This window comes from Pongo abelii, chromosome 1 (genome assembly GCF_028885655.2).
Source record: "Pongo abelii isolate AG06213 chromosome 1, NHGRI_mPonAbe1-v2.0_pri, whole genome shotgun sequence".
In the NCBI taxonomy this organism is placed as follows: Eukaryota; Metazoa; Chordata; class Mammalia; order Primates; family Hominidae; genus Pongo; species Pongo abelii.
Window position 1 is genome coordinate 189171540 of NC_071985.2, and position 22278 is coordinate 189193817.

Here is a 22278-nt window from a genome sequence, read left to right on the forward strand (position 1 = left end):
GGTGCACGCCTGTAGTCCCAGCTACTTGGGAGGCTGAGCTGGGAGGATCACTTGAGCTCAGTAGTTGGAGTTGCAGTGAGCTATATTCACACCACTTCACTCCAGTCTGGGCAACATAGTGAGACCCTGTCTCAAAAAAAAAAAAAAAAGATATTGTGTAATATTATATATGAAATATATTGAATAAGATATTTAAGTTATAAGTAGAAAAAATGAGCACCTGTAAGAAGAGCTTATCACCCAGTGTCATGCAATCAGGTGTTGAGATGGCCAATCGGAACAATGAGCCAGATGGAAAGGAATGATCAAGCCTTATTTACTGACCGCTACAGAGCAGATGGGAGAGTGCCTTAGCCGAGACCCCAAATAAGGAGGCCTCTGCATGGAAGCACCATCGTCCTTCAACGATCCACATAAACCCAGGGTATAAAACTCTGTGCTGGCTGCTTTCTGGGGTCCTTCAGCTGTGGTACAAGTGGGACACATGCAGTTAAGACTCCATCCCCCCGGGCAGCTTTCCTGAGCCTTGGGGGACTCATTCCCAATGAATCCTAGATTGTTGTCCCTTGCTGCCTGTTAGTAATAAACCTATTTTATTTAACTTACTGTGTGTATGGGTGTCATTGGATCTCACTGGACTCAGACAAGCTGATAACCAGTGCACAGTGAACCTGCTTTACAGTGGGGATTCCAAGTCCTTGACTATAGCTCCTTTCAGAAAACCTTGCAATGCCCCGGCTATGTGCCAAGTCTGGTGAGCTCCTCTACCCATCCTTCTGTCTATTTTCTAGAATTAATGACTACCCTGAATTTTGTATACATAAATCCCTTGATACATTTATCAAAAATGCATGTATTCAAAGATAATTTGCAGAGATTTTTTGTTTTGAGCTTCATAAATATTATATTAAGCTATATAATTTATACTAAGTTTCTTCTGAAACTCCCTTGTTTTCAACACATTATCTCTAAGATTTCATCCATGTTATTACTAAGGCCAATAAAAAGAATCCATAACAACCCCAAACAAAACTTCTCTACATTGTCAACACACCAGGGTGGGGGTGGGGGAGTGAGAGACCAAAGAAATCTGAGAGTGCACTAGAGTCTTACATGAAGTACAACTATAAAAAGAAAAGATCATACAGCTGTTCCTCATTATCCAGATCTAATCTGCTAGATTATAAATTTTTAGACTAAAGGAGTTTTTATTTCATTAACCTAAATATGAAAAATAGTAACATATTCCCAACCCATCCAAAAACCCCAAACATTTCTTCAGATTTCACTACAACCCTTATATATTATAACAATCCACCAAGGATTTCACATTATATAAAACCCCCAGGTGTGGTGGCTCACACCTATAGTCCCAGCACTTTGGGAGGCCAAAGAGGGCAGATCACCTGAGGTCAGGAGTTCGAGACCAGCCTGACCAACATGGAGAAACAGTCTCTGCTAAAAATACAAAATTAGCTGGGTGTGGTGGCACACGGCTGTAATCCCAGCTACTCGGGAGGCTGAGGCACAAGAATCACTTGAACCCAGGAGATGGAGGTTGTGGTGAGCCGAGATTGTGCCATTGCACTCCAGCCTGGGCGACAGAGCAAGACTCAGTCTCAAAAAAAAAGAAGAAGAAAAGAAAAGAAAAAAGAACTGAAAAAAATGAACAGGGCATCAGTGACCTGAAGGACAATATCAAGTGCTCCATCATATAGGCAGACTGTGTGTCAGAAATAGAAGGTGGAGGAGAACCCCAAAATTTGACAAAACAACGCCCAAAATTTTTCCAAATTTTATTAAGACTACTAAACATTTATATTGAAAAAGTTCAATGAATCCTAAACAGAATAAAGGTAAGTTCAGAACCATAAAAAACCAATCACTATATTTAAGAACAGACAGATTATGTGGTAAAAACAATAAATAGCTAAGGCAAGATTAATCAAAATTCAGTATAGTGGTTACCTCTGCAAAGAAGGATGGGGAGTTCAAAGCTTTAAATGTACTAGTAGATCACTTTTCCTTCTTTTTCTTTTAATTTTATTTTTTACAGAGACAAGGTCATGCTGGTCTCAAACTCCTGGCCTCAAGTTATCCTAAGTATTTTTATTATTTTGTATTATTTTTCTTTTTTCTTTTTTGACCTTCCTGAGTGCATTTATTATTAAATTGGATATATACAAAATATTTTTTGCAGGTATGAGAGATATCACAATCAATGCAAAACGAATCAAGTTGATCCATTCTTCTTCTGTGTTACTTATAACACAAGTCAGGAACCTGGAAGTCACCCTTGGCCTCGCCCTCACCTGCCAAATCCAGTTAACTCTCACTTTCCTACTTCTCCCTACCGCCACTCTCACACCCTGGCCAAAGCCACCTTGACTCTCACCTGAAATACTGCTATGTCCCTTCCTCTCCCTTACATCCTCGCTCTAATCTAATCTCCATGTTGCAGCCAAAGAAAACACTTAACCTTATCTCTCCATCTTGAATCTATCTCACCATCACCTTTACTATCAGAAGCAAGAGTGACAAGTAAATTTCCCAAGACACCTTATAGCCAGGAAATGGCAGAGGCAGGATTCAAAATCTACTAGAGTCCACAGGTCTTTTTTGTTTTGATTGTTTGTTTTGAGATAGAGTCTCACTCAGTCGCCCAGGCTGGAGTGCAATGGTGAGATCTCAGCTCACTGCAACCTCCGGCTCCTGGGTTCAAGTGATTCTCCCATCAGCCTCCCGAGTAGCTAGGATTACAGGTACCCACCATATGCCAGGCTAATTTTTGTATTTTTTGTAGAGATGGGGTTTCACTATGCTGGCCAGGTTGGTCTCGAATCTCTAACCTCAAGTGATCCGCCTGCCTCGACCTCCAAAAGTGCTGGGATTACAGGCATGAGCCACCATGCCGGGCCCAATTTGTGCACTTCTAGTAACATCTCTCCTCCGCTAGATTGTGACCTCCACAAGAGCAGGAGCCTGTTTTGTCCACCGTTGTAGTGCACATCATATACCCTTGATCACTCTGGTCCTCTCCACGTCCACTTCTTGGTGAAAACGCTAGATCACCAAGCAGACAACAAGCAATCTGGTTTGCTGACCCTACCCACGAGGCTGTGTGTGAGCCAGGTGGGCTGGGGAATAGAGACCAGCCCTGACCCAGTGAACCCAAGATGGCCTGCTCCATGGAAGGGATCTGGTGCCCTGGTAGAAAGACACTTTGTGTACCCAAGACTTCAATCCCTGGGGCTAGTGAATGGGTCATAAATGAGCCCCTTCTGCCCCTGTTCTTTTAATCATGTCCACTCCCTTCACATAGGAGCTTGGATGAAGGGCACCTGGATGTCCATCCCAGGTATACTGGGGCCATAGTAACACACACAAAGGCAGCAAAGCAGGACAGGGTCAGGGTAGGGGTGAGAGGGCAGGGGCAGGCACAGCCAAGGCTGTGGGGCTTCCCCAGAGGCCCAGATAGGCTTGAGCCTGCAGAGGACCGGCTTCTCTCCTTGGCAGCACTGGGCACATTCATAAGTGTTGTCTATGATCTTTCTGCTCTGCAGAGGCAGGGTGCTTTCATGCACCTCTGAATCCTTACTGTCCATGCCATAGTTTCCAGAAGATAGACATGTCCAACGGTATATGTCCAAGAAATGTGAGGTGCAGCTAGCCCCCATGAGTCCTTCGGTCTGATGGAGGCACCTCCTTGAGAAGTCTTTCTTCCCTGACACATCCTTTAGTTAACTCCATGCTCCTCACCATGAGTCTCCACAGCCTTGGTGCGCTCAGTATTGTAGGCTCAAAAAACATTTTGCTGAATGAATGTAGAACTTGAAGACTGCCTCTCCTCTGAGCAGTTGCCACGTCCAGTGCTCTCTGCCTGGAATCCTCTTCCTTCTTCATTCACCTGTTCAGTTTATTTCAAAATTTGAGGGATTACTAGGTGTCACACTCTTACTGGGCCCAGGGATTACCTCCTCCAGAAAGCCTTTCTGACCCTTCCATTAGGGGCTCCCCTTCCCCATGGCTACTGTACCGAGGTGGACCTCTGAGCCCCCAGATCAAGACGGTCCCTTGAGCACAGAAACCAGCTCTAATTAATCTCTGTGCTTGGCACCAGCCTGGGTTCAGGAAACACCCATAGAAGGCACCATCTTCTTAGGGAAGAGACCACCTCTGGGGCAGACAGATCCTGGTTGGCATTCTAGCTCTGCACTTGATAGCTTGGCCAAGTTCCTTTCTCTCTATCAGTTTGCTGGAGTAAAACAGCCTGCCGAGTCTAAATATGAGGTTCTAAACTACCTGGCTGGTTTGTCAGGATAGTCATTATCCCCTTAACCCCAAGGGAGAGGAGGGAAAGATAGGCCACTTAATATCTGGTGCTTGGTAGTCCAGGGACCTAAGGAAGGTGGGAGGAGAAGTTACAGTGAGATTCATCTTTATCCGCCCCAGTCTTAGGTCCTCCTTTCCCTCCTAGTCCTCAGTCACCTAGAATACAGAGCCTGAAAACAAGAACTAAGTACTGGTGTTTTATTTGGAGAGGTGCAAACCCAAGGCATTGGAAGTGAGAAAATGGAAGAAAGGCAGGAAGGAATGGGAAGTAATGCAAGGTGATGTATTTAACAGGCTGGTGTGGGCACTGCTTCATGACAAGCCTTGCAGAGGGCACAGTAGTTGTGTCAACTGGCTACTTGGGAGGTCTCCCCACTGATGGTCCTGTTTTGGAGAATTGGTGCCATGCAGCAATTCATGAAAGGCAGGGAAAAAGGGGGAATTGATATCTGCCTGAGTCTCACCTATCTCCCATTTTCCACTAGTCAAAAAAAAAATTTTTTTTTTTTGAGATGGAGTCTTGCTGTCGCCCAGGCTGGAGTGCAATGGCACAATCTTGGCTCACCACAACCTCCACCTCCCTGGTTCAAGACATTCTCCTGCCTCAGCCTCTTGAATAACTGGGACTACAGGCGCACGCCACCATGCCCAGTTAATTTTTGTATTTTTAGTAGAGACAGGGTTTCACCGTATTGGCCAGGCTAGTCTCGAACTCCTGACCTTGTGATCCACCTGCCTCAGCCTCCCAAAGTATTGGGATTACAGGCGTGAGCCACCGCGCCTGGCCTCAAATTTTATCCCATAAATATTAACTCCCAGCCAGACACCATGGCTTATGCCTGTAATCCCAGCATTTTGGGAAGCTGAGGTGGGCGGACCACTTGAGGCCAGGAGTTTGAGATTAGCCCGGCCAACATGGTGAAACCCCATCCCTACAAAAAATACAAAAATTAGCTGAGTGTGGTGGCACGTGCCTGTAATCACAGCTATTCAGGAGGCTGAAGCAGGAGAATCGTTTGAACCCGGGAGGCAGAGGTTGCAGTGAGCTGAGATTGCACCAATGTACTCCAGCCATGGTGACAGAGCAAGACTCTGTCTCAAATAAATAAATTTCTCCACACTTCTAAGTTTGCTAGCAGCAACTTGGGATGCCAGATCCCATGCCCTATGCTAGGGCATTCCATCCAAGTCTGTAAAGTGGTGGGAAGAAACAGAAACTCTGGGTACATGGCCAGTGAGTGCCAGGGAGAATGATGCAGTATATGTGCCATGTCCAATACAGTCCAAAACTAGTTTTTTCATTTTCTGGAAGAAACAAAGCATAGTGATCCAAGAACTTTCTCAAGGTCACATGGATATTAAGTGGCAAATTCAGGATTTGAAAATAGTCTGGCTCTGGAAACTGGATTTTATGTAGCAAGCAAAGGAGTCACTAAAGGGTTTTAAGCTGGGGAGCGACAAGAAATAAAGAGCATTTTAATGAAGCTCCCAGTCTCTACTGTGCTCCACATTCCCATCTGACTAAACTCCAGCAGAAGCAGGTGGCCCCAGAGAGGTTAAGGGCATCCGACACAGGGTTTGAGGAGTCTCTGGCTCCAGAGCTCCGTGTGGGCTTTAACACTGACCCATAATCTTCCTGTCTTCATCTAATCCTACACCTACCAAAGAGAAGAGCTGGTCAGAGGCAGGTAGGATCTGTGTAGAAAAGCCAGAATGAGGCCGGGCGCAGTGGCTCACTCCTGTAATCCCAGCACTTTGGGAGGCCAGGGTGGGCGGATCACGAGGTCAGGAGATCGAGACCATTCTGGCTAACACAGTGAAACCCCGTCTCTACTAAAAATACAAAAAATTACCCGGGCCTGGTGGCACGTGCTTGTAGTCCCAGCTACTGGGGAGACTGAGGCAGGAAAATCACTTGAAGCTGGGAGGTGGAGGATGCAGTGAACCGAATCGCACCACTGCACTCCAGCCTGGGAGACAGAGTGAGACTCCGTCTCAAAAAAATAAAAAGGAAAAAGGAAAAAGAAAACCCAGAATGAGGAGAGGAGACTGACCTAAGGACCAGCAGCAGGAGGACTGTCCTGCTCTCCATTGTTGTCGTTGGCCTGTGGGTCTGAGGGTCCCGGCCGATGAGTCTTCTGGTGTTGCTTGAGATGGTCAGACCTCATGAACTCCCGGCTGCACTGATCACATTTATATGGTCGATATCTGGTGTGTACCCGCATATGTCGTCTAAGCTCATCAGAACGGAAGAAAGACCATGAACAACTTTCCCAGTTGCAAGAATACGGCCTCTCACCTGGGAATGACAAGGGAGAGATGGAATTTAGAATAGAGTAGGAAGGAAGGGGTCTGACCCTGTGAGGCAGAGCAGTCCAGGTTGAGGATTCAAAAGGGAAGGTCCAGGGAACCAGGGAGGGGCAACACAATCAGGAGTGCCCGCCCCAGTCATCTTGGCACAGTCCTCCTGTATGGCAAGTCGGGGGGTCAGTCTAGCTTAGTTCCAAGCTTGGAAGATGAAAGGCTCATCCCAAGCAATTACCCACCAGTGGCCCAGGACAAATCTAAAGCCCAGAGACTCCTACATCCCCACCCCACCTGACACCTCCTTCACCTGTGTGCTTGCGCTGGTGGCTCACGAGGTGGGAGCGTTTGGTATAAGCTTTTCCGCAGTTCTCGTAGTCGCAGCAGTAAGGTCTTGCCTCTGAGGAGCCCCCTCTACCAGTCCCTTCCTGAGGCCTGGAGTTCTTCTCTGCTGTCTGTGGAGCAGGTCTGGGCTGCTCCGGTAGAAATGGGCCTTCTTGAGAGTCTGGCTGACTGACAAGAGAGTCCTGAGATCCTAAAACCAGCAATGACTGGGACTCAGCTGGGGGCATCCCAAGGTCATGGGCATCTTGTGGGGGCAACATCTGAGCCACGGAGGGGAGCACTGCCTGGGCCTCAGTGGAAGGCACAGTCGGGCCCAACAATGTTTGGTCAGAAGGTACTGTCGAGAGGCCAGGGTAAGGCATTGGAGGGTTCCCAGTGTGGGACATCGTTGGGATTCCAGTGGAAGCCGAGACTGGCAGCCCATTGGGGGGCATCCTTAGATTCCCACTGAAGGGCCTGGCCACCCTTGGAATATTGGGCTCTGCTACGGGCATTAGTTGGGGCCCGCTGAAAATCGTTGTCTCTTGCTGAGGGGGAGACACTCTCTGACAGTAAATCATCTGGGAAGGAGTGAGAGTCGCTTGGGGGCAGTAGCTCATACCACGCTCAGGCAGTGGCATACTGAACTGTGGCCCCCTTTCATTCACATTCTGCCCCGGCGCCTCAACAGACACCAAAGGGGACCCCAGCATCTCTGTGCTGTGAGGAAAGTGCTGAATGCTTGGTAGGCCTTGGTTCCAAGAGGTGTGCACTCCAGAGCTTCCAGAAGATGAAGACATGTTCAAGATGGGCGCTGAGTTCTCGTTATCCTTGGGGAAAAAGAGTCAGGTGATTTTTGCTCAAATTCCAGTTCCACATGTTCCTCCACTTCATCCCCAGACCCCATCCTAATCCAGCCCTCTATTTCCATCTCTTGCTTGAATTATCCTGCCTCCAGACCATCTCCCAGCTTGGGCTTTCTAACATGCGGTCTGGCTAATACAAGCCCCACGGAAGCCTAAATGTAATTCATGCCACTTTCCCTCGGACATGTTTTTGGTTTTTATTTCACACAAAGCAACGAAGAGAGCAAATAAAACAGTCCATAACCTACACCTTCAGCAAAACTGAGAAAATGTTCAAATTCCAATTTTTTTTTCTTTTTATTGAGACGGAGTTTCACTCTTGTTGCCCAGGCTGTAGTGCAATGGCACGATCTCAGCTCACCGCAACCTCTGTTTCCCGGGTTCAAGTGATTCTCCTGCCTCAGCCTCCTGAGTAGCTGGGATTACAGGCATGCACCACCACGCCCGGCTAATTTTGTATTTTTAGTAGAGACGGGGCTTCTCCATGTTGGTCAGGCTGATCTCGAACTCCTGACCTCAGGTGACCCTCCCGTCTTAGCCTCCCAAAGTGCTGGGATTACAGGCGTGAGCCACCGCGCCCGGCCCAAACTCCAAATTATACATAAGTGTGAAAGTGAAAGAACATCCTAAACCAGCAGAACGGGTGCAGAAAGCCACACAGATAGAAGGAATTGAGGCTGCAGATGGGTCTTGGCTTTGGCAAAACTTAGACATCATCTGCAAATATTTACAGCGTCTGCCCTGAGTGGGAACTGCCTGGGCAGGTCTGAGATCAAGCATTGGAGGAGATATGGGGAAAAGGCAGATGTGAAAAAAACACTTCTTAAAAAAAGGGATGGGGGTTGTCTGGAAGTCAGGAGGCAGTATCCCTTAATGACTGACTTGCATGAAGGGTAAGAAAGATTGGTGGTAGAAGGTCTTAAAATAGGATAGGAGCCAAGAACCATATTTTTAAAAACTGTCAGTAGGCCAGGCGCAGCGGCTCACAACTATGTAATCCCAGCACTTTGAGAGGCCGAAGCAGGTGGATTGCTTGAGCTCAGAAATTTCAAAAAGAAAAACAAAATCAGCTAGGTGTGGTGGCGTGTGCCTGTAGTCCCAGCTACTTGGGAGGCTGAGGCAGGAGAATCACTTGAGTCCAGGAGGCAGAGGTTGCAGTAAGCTGAGATTGTGCCATTGCACTCCAGCCTGTGCTGACAGAGTGAGACTCTGTCTCAAGACAACAGCAACAAAAAAGTCCATTACTGTAGCAATAGAAGAGGGAGCTCTTGAGTTGAGAAAAGAATAAAGCTATCCTATCATCTCCTATTCACTCTTCAATTGGGATGGTCCAGAAAAGAACAATCCATTCAAATATGACAACCAAAAGAGAAGTTTAAAATACAATATCCATACAAGATACTAAACCATCAAGACAGAAATTAAAGATTGCAATTAAAAAAAAAAGTCACCAGAAAATTGTTGCTACAAATCAAGGGAAAACGTAACAACATTCAAACACAAGAAAGAAAAGAGAAGAAAGAAAAGAAGAGAAGAAAGAAAGAAAAGAGAAGAAAGAAAGAAAAAGAAAGAAAGAAAGAAAGAAAGAAAGAAAGAAAGAAAGAAAGAAGGAAAGAAAGAAAGAAAAAGATCCACCGAGGCAGGCGGATCACTTGAGGTCAGGAGTTCAAGGAAGGAAGGAAGGAGGGAGGGAGGGAGGAAGGGAAGGAAGGAAGGAAGGAAGGAAAAATTTGAAGCAATTACAACCTTTGCAGCAGTTATAGGAACATCACAGGTCAGAAACAGGGAAATTCAAAAAAGTTACATCCAGACAACAGGATGGGGTTATATTAGAGAGCAGGGAATGGGGAAAGGTAAGAAAGGGACACTGGACGGGCTTCTATTTCTTGACCTGAGTGACAGTTTCACAGGTTTTACTTTGTAACAATTCATTACTTTGTAGAAGCTGTACTTACATTCACTTTTCTGTTTGAGTGTCATTTTTACCAATATGGTTTAAAATAAGTTAGTATTGCTAGGCACAGTGGCTCATGCCTATGATCCTAGCTCTTTGGGAGGCCCAGGTGGAAGGATCACTTGAGTCCAAAAGTTCAAGACCAGCCTGAGCAACATAGGGAATCCTCATCTCTACAAAGAATTAAAAAAAAAAAAAAAAAACAAGCCAGGCATGGTAGCATGTGCCTGTGGTCCCAGCCACTCAGGAGGCTGAAGTAGAAAGGATCACTTGAGCCTGGGAAGTCGAAGCTGCAGCGAGCTGTGATCGCATCACTGCTGTACAGGCTGGGTGACAGAGTGAGACCCCATCTCAAAAAAAATAATAATATTGCTAAATTTAAATAGGAAATATTCTATACAAATTCACAATGTAAAAAATATATATATTTTTTCTAGCTCTGTCCAGTAAAATAGCCTATCGAAGCATTTGTGACTCTAATAACAACGTGTGCCTCTAGAGCCTAGACTTGTCTCTAATTCTATTCCTTGCTAAAAGTTAGACCAAGAATTTCCTGACTCCAAGACTGGGAAAAGGAAGGTTTAAGGGAGCCTGGTACATTTCGTGCCAGAAAATAAGGGAGCTTTCAAAGATTAGGATTGGGTCAAAGGAGACAGGAAGCGACATCAAGGAAGATGGCAGGGTAGGAAGCACCAGGAACCTGTATCCTCAGCAAGGTAACTATCACACTGGCAGCATTTGTCTGTTACAAGTTTTTTGGAACAATGAAGGGTATTAAAGGCTTGTAACTTCCAAAGGAAGGCTTTGAAAGTAAATTGCAGTTAATTTTGGTCAACCTAAATTCTTAGATAGGTAGTAGCTACCGATACACACCCCATGTTCCCGGAGCAACTTGCATGCAGCTTGCAGGAGCCAGAGTGGGCAATAAAAACCTTGTCCTCGGCCGGGCACAGTGGCTCACGCCTGTAATCCCAGCACTTTGGAAGGCCAAGGCAGGTGGATCACAAGGTCAGAAGATCGAGACCATCCCAGCTAACATGGTGAGACCCCTGTCTCTACTAAAAATAAAAAAAACTTAGCCGGGCATGGTGGTGGGTGCCTGTGGTCCCAGCTACTTGGGAGGCTGAGGCAGGAGAATGGTGTGAACCCGGGAGGCGGAGCTTGCAGTGAGCCAAGATCACGCACTGCACTCCAGCCTGGGCGACACGCAAGACTCTGTCTCAAAAAAACAAAAACAAAAACAAAACAAAACAAAACCCTTGTCCTCCAACTATTGGGGAAATCTATATCCTGATTGTTAGTTGCTGTTTCTGATTATGAGGTGCAAACAGAGGTAGGCAGCCATTGTGGCAACTCAACCCCCAGTGTTACAACCCCCTCCCCTTCCCACTGAAGAGACTTCCAGATATGAATACAAACATCAAAGAAGCTCAACAAAATTCAAGTAGGATAAACTCGCAGACCTATACCAAGAAACATTATAATAAAATGGTTGAGGCCGGGTGCGGTGGCTCACACCTGTAATTCCAACACTTTGGGAGGCCGAAGCAGGCGGATCACTTGAGGTCAGAAGTTCAAGGCCAGCCTGGCCAACATGGTGAAACCCCGTCTCAACTAAAAACACAAAAATTAGCCAGGTGTGGTGGCGGGCGCCTGTAATCCCAGCTACTCAGGAGGCTGAGGCACGAGAATTGCTTGAACCCAGGAGGCAGAGGTTGCAGTGAGCCAAGATGGCACTATTGCATTCCAGAGAGTGAGACCGTGTCTCGAAAATAAAAAATAAAACTGTTTAAAGCCCAAGACAAAGAGAGAATCTTGAAAATAGCAAGAGAAGTGACTCATCGCTTATAGGGGATCCCACAAATTACCAGAAGCTCTTTCATCAAAACCTTGGACACTAAAAGACCATGGGTTGATATAGTCAAAGTACTAAAGGAAAAAAAATAACTATTAACCATCCTATACACGGCAAAACTGTCTTTGCAAAATGAGGAAGAAATTAGACATTCCCAGGTAGACAAAAGCTGAGAGATCATTACCACTAGACATGTCCTGCAAGAAATGCTAATGGCAGTCCTTAAGGTTGAAATGAAACAACGCTAGACAGTAGCTTGAAGCCATGCGAAGAAATCTGTCATAAGAAAAATTTCTGATAAGGGTAAATATATGGACAATTATAGAACTGAGTATTACTTTAACTTTGATATATAACTCCACTTTTTGTTTTCTACATGATTTAAAAGAATGCATAAAATTTATACTTTTATTTTTTGACATACGATGCATAAAAATGTAATTTTGTGAGATCAGTAACTGAAAAGAGGTGGGAATGGAGCTATACAGAAGCAGTTTTTATGTGCTGTTGAAGTTAATCTGGTATAAATTCAAATTAGAATGTTATAACTTGGATGTCAAATGTAATCCCCATGGCAACCACAAAGGACATAGCTAGAGAATACATACAAAAGGGGCCAGGCACAGCAGCTCACACCCATAATCCCAGCACTTTGGGAGACCCAGGTGGGTGGATCACTTGAGGTCAGGAGTTCGAGACCAGCCTGGCCAACATGGTAAAACCCTGTCTCTACTAAAAATACAAAAAATTAGCCAGGCGAGGTGGTGGGTGCCTGTAGTCCCAGCTACTCGGGAGGCTGAGGCAGGAGAATGGCGTGAACCCCGGGGGGCGGAGCCTGCAGTGAGACTACAAAGCAGGTAGATCGCTTGAGGCCAGGAGTTCGAGACCAGCTCAGGCAACATGGTGAGACCCCCCATTTCTACAAAAAAAACTAAAAATTGCCAGGTATAGTGGCAAGTGTCTGTAGTCCCAGCTTCTCCAGAGGCTGAGATGTGAGTGGTGCGATCAATCATGGCTCATTTTGGGCTGGAATACAGTGGTATGATCATGGCTCACTGCAGCCTCAAGTGACAAAAGCTCAGTTCTTATCCTAACTTCGAACATTGCTAATCGAATTGAATAAATTAAGCATTTATTCTGCCTCTAAAAGAAAAAAAATTCAAAATTACCAAATGATTGCAGTTAAATATTACTTCCTACTTTACAGAAGAATACAAACTAATAAATGTAGAATGAATGGTGGAATTAGAAAATTTATTTTGCTGCCAAGTGCAGTGGCTCATGCCTGTAATTCTAGCACTTTGGGAGGCCGAGGGGAGCGGATCACTTGAGGTTGGGAGTTCAAGACCAGCCTGGCCAACATGGCAAAACCCTGTCTCTACTAAAAATACAAAAAAGTAGCCGGGCGTGGTGGTGCATGCCTGTAATCCCAGCTACTCGGGAGGCTGAGGCATGAGAATCGCTTGAATCTGGGAGGCAGAAGTTGCAGCAGTGAGCCAAGATCGTGCCACTGCACTCCAGCCTGGGGGAGAGAGTGAGACTCTGTCTCAAAAAAACAAAAAACGAAAACAAAAAAACAAAAACGGCCATTCATACTGCAGTCGGTCAGTATTTGGTTGTTGGATTCTGTGCGCTATCGGACCCAAAGGGTGATGGCGCCGCTAGGATGAAGCTCGTGAGATTTTTGATGAAATTGAGTCATGAAACTGTAACCATTGCATTGAAGAACAGAACACAGGTCCATGGTGTTCATCCACAGGTCCAGGTGTGGATGTCAGCATGAATACACATCTTAAAGCTGTGAAAATGACCCTGAAGAACAGAGAACCTGTACAGCTGGAAACGCTGAGTATTCGAGGAAATAACATTCAGTATTTTATTCTACCAGACAGTTTACCTCTGGATACACTACTTGTGGATCTTGAACCTAAGGTGAAATCTAAGAAAAGAGAAGCTGTTGCAGGAAGAGGCAGAGGCAGAGGAAGAGGACGTGGCCGTGGCAGAGGAAGAGGGGGTCTTAGGCGATAATGCCTCTCAAGATACTGTTTCAAAGTCATACGGGATTTGGGATATTTTTTGTACAGGTTGTGTTTGTTTATGTCAGTTTTTAATAAACATAAATGTGGGACAAAAAAATGAAAAAAGGAAAAGAAATAAAGGAAAAGGAAATTTATTTTGCCATCCCTAAGGAAATTTAATTGAGGAAAAATTTAAATTTGGTGTTAAAACCAGTAGGTGAATGGCTGGTAGGGAACTGGACATTGGATACACACAAGGCAGAATCACACAGATTACTTTCTGACCACAAGGTAAATTTCTATAGAGAGATCAATGAGGCTTTTCACTACCTTAATACAAGTATCACCAAATGGTGGCCAGATGTGTCTCCTGATGTAATGCAAGATGAAACCTACCATACACATGAGGCAGTCTTGCCAAAAATCTTGAATCCAGTTAAGCTGTAAGATCTAATCATAACTTAAAGGTAATACAAGTGATAGAAGATAAAGCTAAATGTTATCATGAGGAAGCAATCTGATATATCTGAAAGGAACATTCTATAAGACAAAAGTTAGCATCATGAAAAACTGAATCCCAATCATGAAAAAATAAAACTATTCTAATTTCAGAGACTCAAGGGACATAATCACCAGATACAGTGTATGGTCTTAAATTCTGGTTTGGATGTGCCAGCTACAAAGTACATTTTAGGAATAGCTAGGGGCATTTGAATAAGGCTTGCATCTAAGATAATTTAAAGGAATTATCGGCTGGGCGTGGCGGCTCATGCCTGTAATCCCACCTCTTTGGGAGGCTGAGGCAGGTAGATCATTTGAGGGCAGAAAATTGAGACCAGCCTGACAAACATAGCAAAACCCCTCTACCAAAAATACAAAAAATTAGCTGGGCAGAGTGGCACACGCCTGTAATCCCAGCTACTTGGGAGGCTGAGGCACGAGAATTGCTTGAACCTGGGAAGCGGAGGTTTCAGTGAGCCGAGATGGTACCACTGCACCCCAGCCTGGACAACAGCGCCAAGACCCTGTCTCAAAAAAAAAGTGTATATATATATACAATTTTGATATGTTTGATTATGTGGTTTTGGCTATAGAGAAAAATGTTCATTTTTAAAAAAAACTCTAGAAGAGTTGGGAAGATCTTGTTTTATTTTTAATTTAATTAATTTTAGAGACAGGATCTCACTAAGTTGCCCAGGCTGGAGTGCAGTGGCTATTCCCAGGCATGATTGTGGTGCACCACAGCCTAAAACTCCTGAGCTCAAACGAGCCTTCTGCTTCAGCCTTCTGGGCCGCTGGGACTACCATGCCCGGCCTTATCTGTTTTATTTACCACTATATGCTCAGCAACTAGCATAAGGCAGACATATAATAGGAACTAGGTAAATGACTATTGGGTGGGCACCTCTGGGGTGCTCAGCCTCTCTTCCCTAACTCTCAGCAATGGCCCTCTTGTTTTCCCAGTCCTTCATGGTAAATTAAGTTGTCTAAACATGCCTTCACCACTACTTTCCCTTATGATTCTCCCAAACTTGCTCTGGCCTCCATCTCTCCACAGAACCAGCTTTCATAAAGGTCACCACTGATGACTTACATCCCACTATGACCAAGCAGCACTTTCCAGACTCCTCGCTTGACCTCTCAGGAGCTTATAGGACCACTGGCCATACCCTTCTTATAATGCTTGTCCTCTCTAACACGCATGGCCACACTTTCCAAGTTTTCTCCTTCCCTTCTCTCAGACCCCCTCCTTCACAGTCTCTTTTGCAGATTTCCCTTTCTCTGCTCCCTCTGGGCAAGCTTCCCCATGCCAGTGGCTGTTTCTGTTTACAGTCCAACTATTCCTAAATCTGAAATCTTCGCTCTGGCGAAGATGGCTCCTGAATTTTCCAGCTACCTATTGTTTGAGTCCTTTTGGATGGCCCACAGGCTCTTCCAAAGGACTACATCCAAAATTCACTAGCATCTTTGCCCACCTCCCTCAAACAATGGATTAATCTTGTCCTTCTCATCCTTCACTCTCAGAAAATGTCACTGTTGTCACCCAATTGTGCAAGCAAGCAATCTGTTACTCTAGATGTCTCCCTCACCACCTAGGGACCAAAGATTGTGGTCTTTGCCTCCAAAACATCTCCGCAATCTATGATACGTCTAGCTCCTCCATCTCTACTCTCACTTCTGTAGGTAGGCCGCCATTTGAATTCTCACCTGGATTATCACAAAAGCTTTCTAACTATTGCCTTGAACCCAGCCCACATCCACCAGGGCACTCCTTTGAAAATGCAAATCTAATTGAGACAGATTATGTTTAAACTCATCAATGGCTTCCCACTGCTCTTGGAATAAACAAACGCTGAATGATCTCAATGGTGTCCCTGGGGCCACCCTTCCATCACTGTCTAGGCCCTGGTCTTTCAGTTCCTCCTAAGAGGAAGCATACAGCCTGTGGTCTCAGACCTGGGAACCTTTCACCTGACAGGTTCTCTAGTCCCAGAACAGAGTCTCAGCTGTCTCCTAAGCCTCCCAAATCCGATCAGACACCTCTGGTATCTGCTCCCATGCGCCCCTGACTTCTCCTTCATGTAACGCTGTACAATTCCAATCATTCAGTTAACGATTTATTAACACAATTTTATATATATCTGTTTCATGGTAAATTCAGCATTGTATTTCCAGGGTCTGGCAAAAGCCTACCACTTAGTAGGGCTCCAATTAACATTTTCTTTTTTTTTTTTCCTGTCGTTTCCTGCTCACTTCCTAACTTGGTCTTTGCTGTCCTGCCTACTCAAGTCCCTCGCCAGAAAGTTGCCTGGAACCCTCTTACCCCCCACGCGTCCAACACAAGCTCTACTGTTGGGAGAACATTGTTGGAATAAACGACGTATGATTTACACCCTCAATCTCACATCCCTCCCTTTGCAACCCCTCCCCAATCTCCCATTCCTTCCTTTGCCACCCCTCCCCTCGGATTTCTACCCCTCGGGTTTCTGCTTCCCTCTGCCTCCCTTCTCCTCCAAGGCCTCCCCTCCCCGCCGCCCCCTAGCCTGGGCCCGCCCGGCCTGCCAGGGGCTGGCACCTGACTCACCTGGGCAGCCTGGTGAGCCGCCTGCCACCGGTTCAGCTCCCCAGCCTCCTGTTCCATCTCAGCCTGCGGTCGGCCGTACATGAAGACTGGGTGGGGTCTAGACTCTCTACTGAAGAGACAGGGAACCAGCCACCACGGCGTCGCAGGCGGGTATGGGTATCGGTACATTGCCACGCCACAATCACCTTCTATTTACCTATTTACAGCTGCGCCAGGGGGCGGGGTCAGACCCCACCCGTCCCGCCCTGCGCCGCCCCCGCAGCCCTGCCCCAGGCTGCCCACCCGCCCTCAGCATGCCCCAACCAAGGCAGCCTCACGGACAGCCACTTCAGGCCTTGAACGCTTCTTAAAGAAATTTGGTCCGCCCACCCACCCCACCCATTCCACCCTTCAGTCTGAGCAACTGTTTCACCCAAGTGGGGGCTGAGGACACCCAGGTCTCCGACTCCAGTCAGGAGGAGGCTGGAGAGAGAGGCAAGGCTGGGTGTAGGGCCTCTGCCGATAGGAGAGCCTCCACCAGCATTCTGTCAGGTCGGGATCTTGCCATAAGCTTTGGAAAGGCTGGAGCTTTTCTGCTACGGTCTGTGCACCTCTGTCCCTTGTCTGTACGAACTGAAGACTGGGAGCTTCATGGCACAACCTGTTTATTCCGCAGTGTTTACTGAGTGCCCAGTGTGTGTTGGGCACTGATCTCTGAACTAGGGGTAAAATGGTAAACAGGACAGAACAAAGTCCTTGCTGTCAATTTCCATCTTATATGGGAAGATAAGAAATGAGTAATAAAGTTGTTAACTATTATAATTTTAGATGGTGGTGAGTGCTATGGAAAACCAAAACAGAAATGTGAGCTGAAAATGAAATGCCTGAAAGGAGCCAGCCATAGGAAGATTGAAGGGCTCTAAGGCAAGAAAGAGCCCAACAGTGCTAGAAGGAAATTGAAGGCAGGGTGACCACAGTGATACCACATGGACAGTGACATGAGGACAGAGGGATAGGGCCTTGAAGACCGTAGAAAGGAATTTGGATTTTATTCTAAGTGTGGTGGGAAGTCACTGATGCTTTTAAATAGGAACTTGATATGATCTGATACGTGTTTTTAAAATAAACCATTTGGCTCCTTATGGATTATAAAGGGCCAGAGGGGTGCAGAGACACCAGTTAGAAATCTAAAGGAGCTGCGGCTGGGCACGGTGGTTCACGCCTGTAATGCCAGCACTTTGGGAGGCTGAGGCTGGCAGATCACTTGAGGTCAGGAGTTTGAGACCAGCCTGGCCAACAAGGTGAAACCCTGTCTCTACTAAAAATAAAAAATTAGCCAGGCATGGTGGTGCATGCCTGTAATCTCAGCTACTCAGGAGGCTGAGGCAGGAGAAGCGCTTGAATCCAGGGGATGGAGGTTACAGTGTGTCGAGACTGCGCCATTGCACTCCAGCCTGGGCAACAAGAGCGAAATTCCGTCTCAAAAAATAAAATTAAATAAATAAATCTAAAGGAGCTGTCCAAGAAAGAGATGTCAGTGTTTGGTCATGGAGGTGGTGCCCACCTGTAGTCCCAGCTACTCAGGAGGCTGAGGCGGGAGACCACTTGAGCCCAGGAGGTCTGGGCTGCAGTGTGCTGTGCTGATTGGGTGTCCACACTAAGTTCAGCATCAGTATGGTGAGCTCCCAGGAGTGGGGCACCAGCAGGTTGCCTAAGGAGGGATGAACTGGCCCAGGTCAGAAATGGAGTAGATCAAAACTCCTATGTTGATCAGTAATGGGATTACTGCACCTGTGAACGGCCAGTGCACTCCAGCCGTGGCAACATAGTGAGATCCCATCTGTAAAAAAAAAGAATGAAAAACAGGACTTGTAATGCATCAGAAGGGGGTAGGGAGGGAGGGAAAGAGGAATCAAAGAGGCTCCTAGATTATTGGCTTGAGCAACTGCATGATGATTGTGCCACTTGGTATATGGAAAGGTAGGAAGAGGAGCAGATTTGGAGGTGACTGAAACAAGAATTCCATTTTCGACACTGATTTTGAGATGTCTATTAATTATGCTCAGAGAAGGTCAGGGCTGTAAATGTAAACTTGGGTGCTGTCAGCATAGAGGTGGCAGTTATAAGGCCATTAGAGTGGATGCTATCAACACTGGAGATAGTTTGACAACAGGACAGAGGACAGAGCCTGGGGACTCCTACATTTAAGGCCCAGCAGAACAGCAAAGTCACCCAAAAAGCCTGAGAGGTTGAAATAAACAGGTAAGTGACTACTGGATTTGGCAAGACAGAGGTCACTGGTGACTCTGACAAAACCAAGTGCAGTAGGATAGAAGCCTGATTGGACTGGGCTGCCAAGGGAAGAGGAGTTGATGGAGTGGGACATTGTCTCTAAACTCTAAACAAAGAAGTTTTGCTACGAATGAGCGCAGAAAAATGAGTTGGCAGTTAAGGGAGGGCATGTTATAGGCTGATGGGGATGCACCAAAGGAGAAACTGATACAGAAACAGAGGGCTCAATTATAAGAGCAAAGTCATGGATGAATCAAGAAAGGACAGGATCTGGAGTACCAACAGACAAGTGGGCCTTTAGTGAGAGCAGGGACATTTGCTCTATCATAACAAGTGGGGTAAGAAGGCTCTTATGTATCTTAGGGTCCCCAACTACTAGCATGGAGTGGGGCTGAGAGCAGGCCCTTGAGAAATGGTGGCTATGATTCTATGGCTAACAACGGCTCAGCTCTCAACTCCAGGATCACCTCCTCCTGGGGACGTCTCTGACTCCCATTTGATGCCTCTTTCAGTTCCCACATACCTAGTGTTTCTCCCAACTTGGCATTTAGGAAATATTTGTAGAATGGATCATGTTTGACACACAGAGCAGATCATTTTCCCCCTCCTCTAAAGATAAAATTATTTCCATAATTCAAATTTCGTATTTTCAAATGATCATAAAATGAAACGAATCATAATAATGGCCAGAAAAAGGAAAGGCAAAAGTGAAAAATTTATTTGCCAAAACTTTGTATGCATACTCACATCATAAAATAAATACATAAAATTAATATTATGGCTCCAAAAAATGAAAAAGGCACAATTATTTATTTCAATCATTTTCACATCTACCTGTTTAAATTTTGATCCTTTCCTTACAATCTGATATACTCCCTTATGTAAATGATCATCCAGCAACCAACAAGTAAATTTTAATAAAACCAAAACATCTAAATAAGATACAATTTAGGCAATAATACTTAGGCTATAACATTTATTTCCTTTATTCGTCTTTCATTTTAAAACCATTAACAAGTTTAAAGGAATAGGTTTTCATTTCAAAGGTAAATTTTTATTCAAATTCAGTAACATATTTCATGTACAAATTAAAAATTTGCACTTAACAAACAAAAATGTTTTGCCTCTCAGTTTGCACTCTGTCCCACTGTTTTTTTTTTTTTTTTTTGAGATGTCGCCCAGGCTGGAGTGCAGAGGCGCGATCTCGGCTCACTACAAGCTCCGCCTCCCGGGTTCACGCCATTCTCCTGCCTCAGCCTCCCAAGTAGCTATGACTGAAGGCACCTGCCACCACTCTTGGCTAATTTTTTTTTTTTTTTTTTTTGTATTTTTAGCAGAGACGGGGTTTCACTGTGTTAGCCAGGATGGTCTCAATCTCCTGACCTCATGATCCGCCCGCCTCGGCCTCCCAAAGTGTTGGGATTACAGGCGTGAGCCACCGCACCTGGCCTGTCCCACTGTTTTAACACAAAAGTCCAACTGGTTACATAGAATGACAGAATTGAAAAAAGTCAAGCCCTGTTTGTCTTTGTCATCACTGACAGTAACTCATGATTGTTTATTCTGAATCTGCAGTGTAAACTTGGATGTATCTAATACCACAGGGGTTGGAGATGTGACCCTTGCATAAAGTGAGCTCCAAAGATGGGTATTGGTGTGACTGTATAACCAAGCATTCTCCAAATGAACTTCCACATAGAATGCAATATTTATTAAAGGATCGCTAATAAAAATGGGTTAGTGTGAAGTTTACATGTACAAATAAAATTCAGTATCTACAGCAATTATTTAAAACTTAAACCAACAAAAGATTTTTTAGGAGAGGAGTATTTCAACAGTATTTAAAAATCACTGGCACACAGCAATAATACAAGGCAGACCAACTTTTAGTTGGATCTATTATTGTTAAGCTCTTTATAGATATGCACCCCTTCTAGCCTGCATGTGGACAGACTGCTACCACTGCCCACTTTAATATGCCAAGGGGCCCCAAGTCTTCTTGACCCTGCCAGGTGGCCCTGTATTATCTCTGCCTGGAATGCTCTTCCCCCATTTCTTCATCTACTAACTCCATTTGTTTTACCAATATTTAATGAGTGTCTACTATAGGCTACTCTCCCTTGGGGTCACCTCCAGGAAGCCTTTGCTGCACCCCGACGTCCCATTTCCGTGCCCCATTCCCAGGAGTAGTCTTTGGTTGAACTGCAAGGACTACTGGGAACTCATTTCCAAGTGACTACTGCAGTCGGGATATGTTTCGAACCATGCCATCTGTTTGAGATGAAGTCTGGACTCAAGGTCTGGGATTAAATTCCAGCCTGAGATTTTGAAATCTGTGATTTAATCTTACTGATTCTCACTTGCTTCATTAACAACCAGCACCTCAGAGGATTAGTTTCCTGATTTATGAATGATCCCATTAACATCTTTATCAAATGCCTCAAAGCATATCAAAATAGGACAGAGCCAGCCCCACCTTGCAGCCTTTTAATTCAGAGCCAATTTTTGTGTGGACATCTGGAATGCCTGGGGCTTGTGGGTCAGAGGAGTTTGCCCTGAGGTCCTGCCTCCTCCCCCAACCTTACAACGCACCCTATCCTCCACTGACAGTCCATCCTGTAGACACACACCTAGGCCTGGGAATGACTCAGGGACAGGCATGCTGCCTACCCCACTGCCATTTTCCCTGTTACCTCCCAGAACCCTGGTCATTCTGGGCTCCAGTCCTGGGTCCATGAGCTGTCCCCTGCAAAGCGCTGCAACTCGCTGTCTGTGGCAGCTGTGACTCCTGTATCTTTTACACACAGAACAGCAACATTAGCAAGCACCAGGCATTGTACAGGCACATCTCATGCTTCATCTTTTTTTGTGATTCAAAGAAAGGATTATCATATCCATTTTATACACATGGAAACTAATGCTGATGCTCAGAGACAAGTAGCCATCAAATCACAGGAAAGGTCATCCCCTAACCCATATGCTGCAGAATGACTCCAGAACTTGTTTCTCTGCCTGGAGTGTCCTTCCCACTCGTCACTAATGCTTCCCCCACCCAACTCCTACCTGTCTTATGCCTTCCCTGATACCCAGGCTGGCCTAGGTGCCTCCTCTGCACTTGCACTGCCCCGGGTTACCCATATCTTAGTACAGAGAACTGATTGAGTACAGAGAACTTAGTAGAGAACTACATCAGTAACTGTAGTTACTGACGATGTCATTATTATCTGTTTGCTTAAAAGAATCTTCTTTTCTGCCTTCTGCCGTCCTGC

The 22278-nt window shown here is 45.6% G+C and overlaps 1 protein-coding gene and 1 pseudogene across 1 annotated transcript; one reads left to right on the forward strand and one right to left on the reverse strand.

Moving 5' to 3' along the window:
* Positions 1-1781: 1781 nt before the first annotated feature.
* On the reverse strand, positions 1782-18318 carry KLF17 (KLF transcription factor 17). Its single transcript, XM_002810924.4, has 4 exons — positions 16739-18318; positions 6947-7790; positions 6387-6631; positions 1782-3907 (listed from the first exon to the last, which is right to left on the reverse strand). Exons 1-3 carry the CDS (start codon positions 16904-16906, stop codon positions 6387-6389), a joined length of 1257 nt encoding a protein of 418 aa, XP_002810970.2. The 5' UTR covers positions 16907-18318; the 3' UTR covers positions 1782-3907.
* Positions 13264-13780, forward strand: LOC100436955 (small nuclear ribonucleoprotein Sm D1-like; annotated as a pseudogene).
* Positions 18319-22278: the final 3960 nt, after the last annotated feature.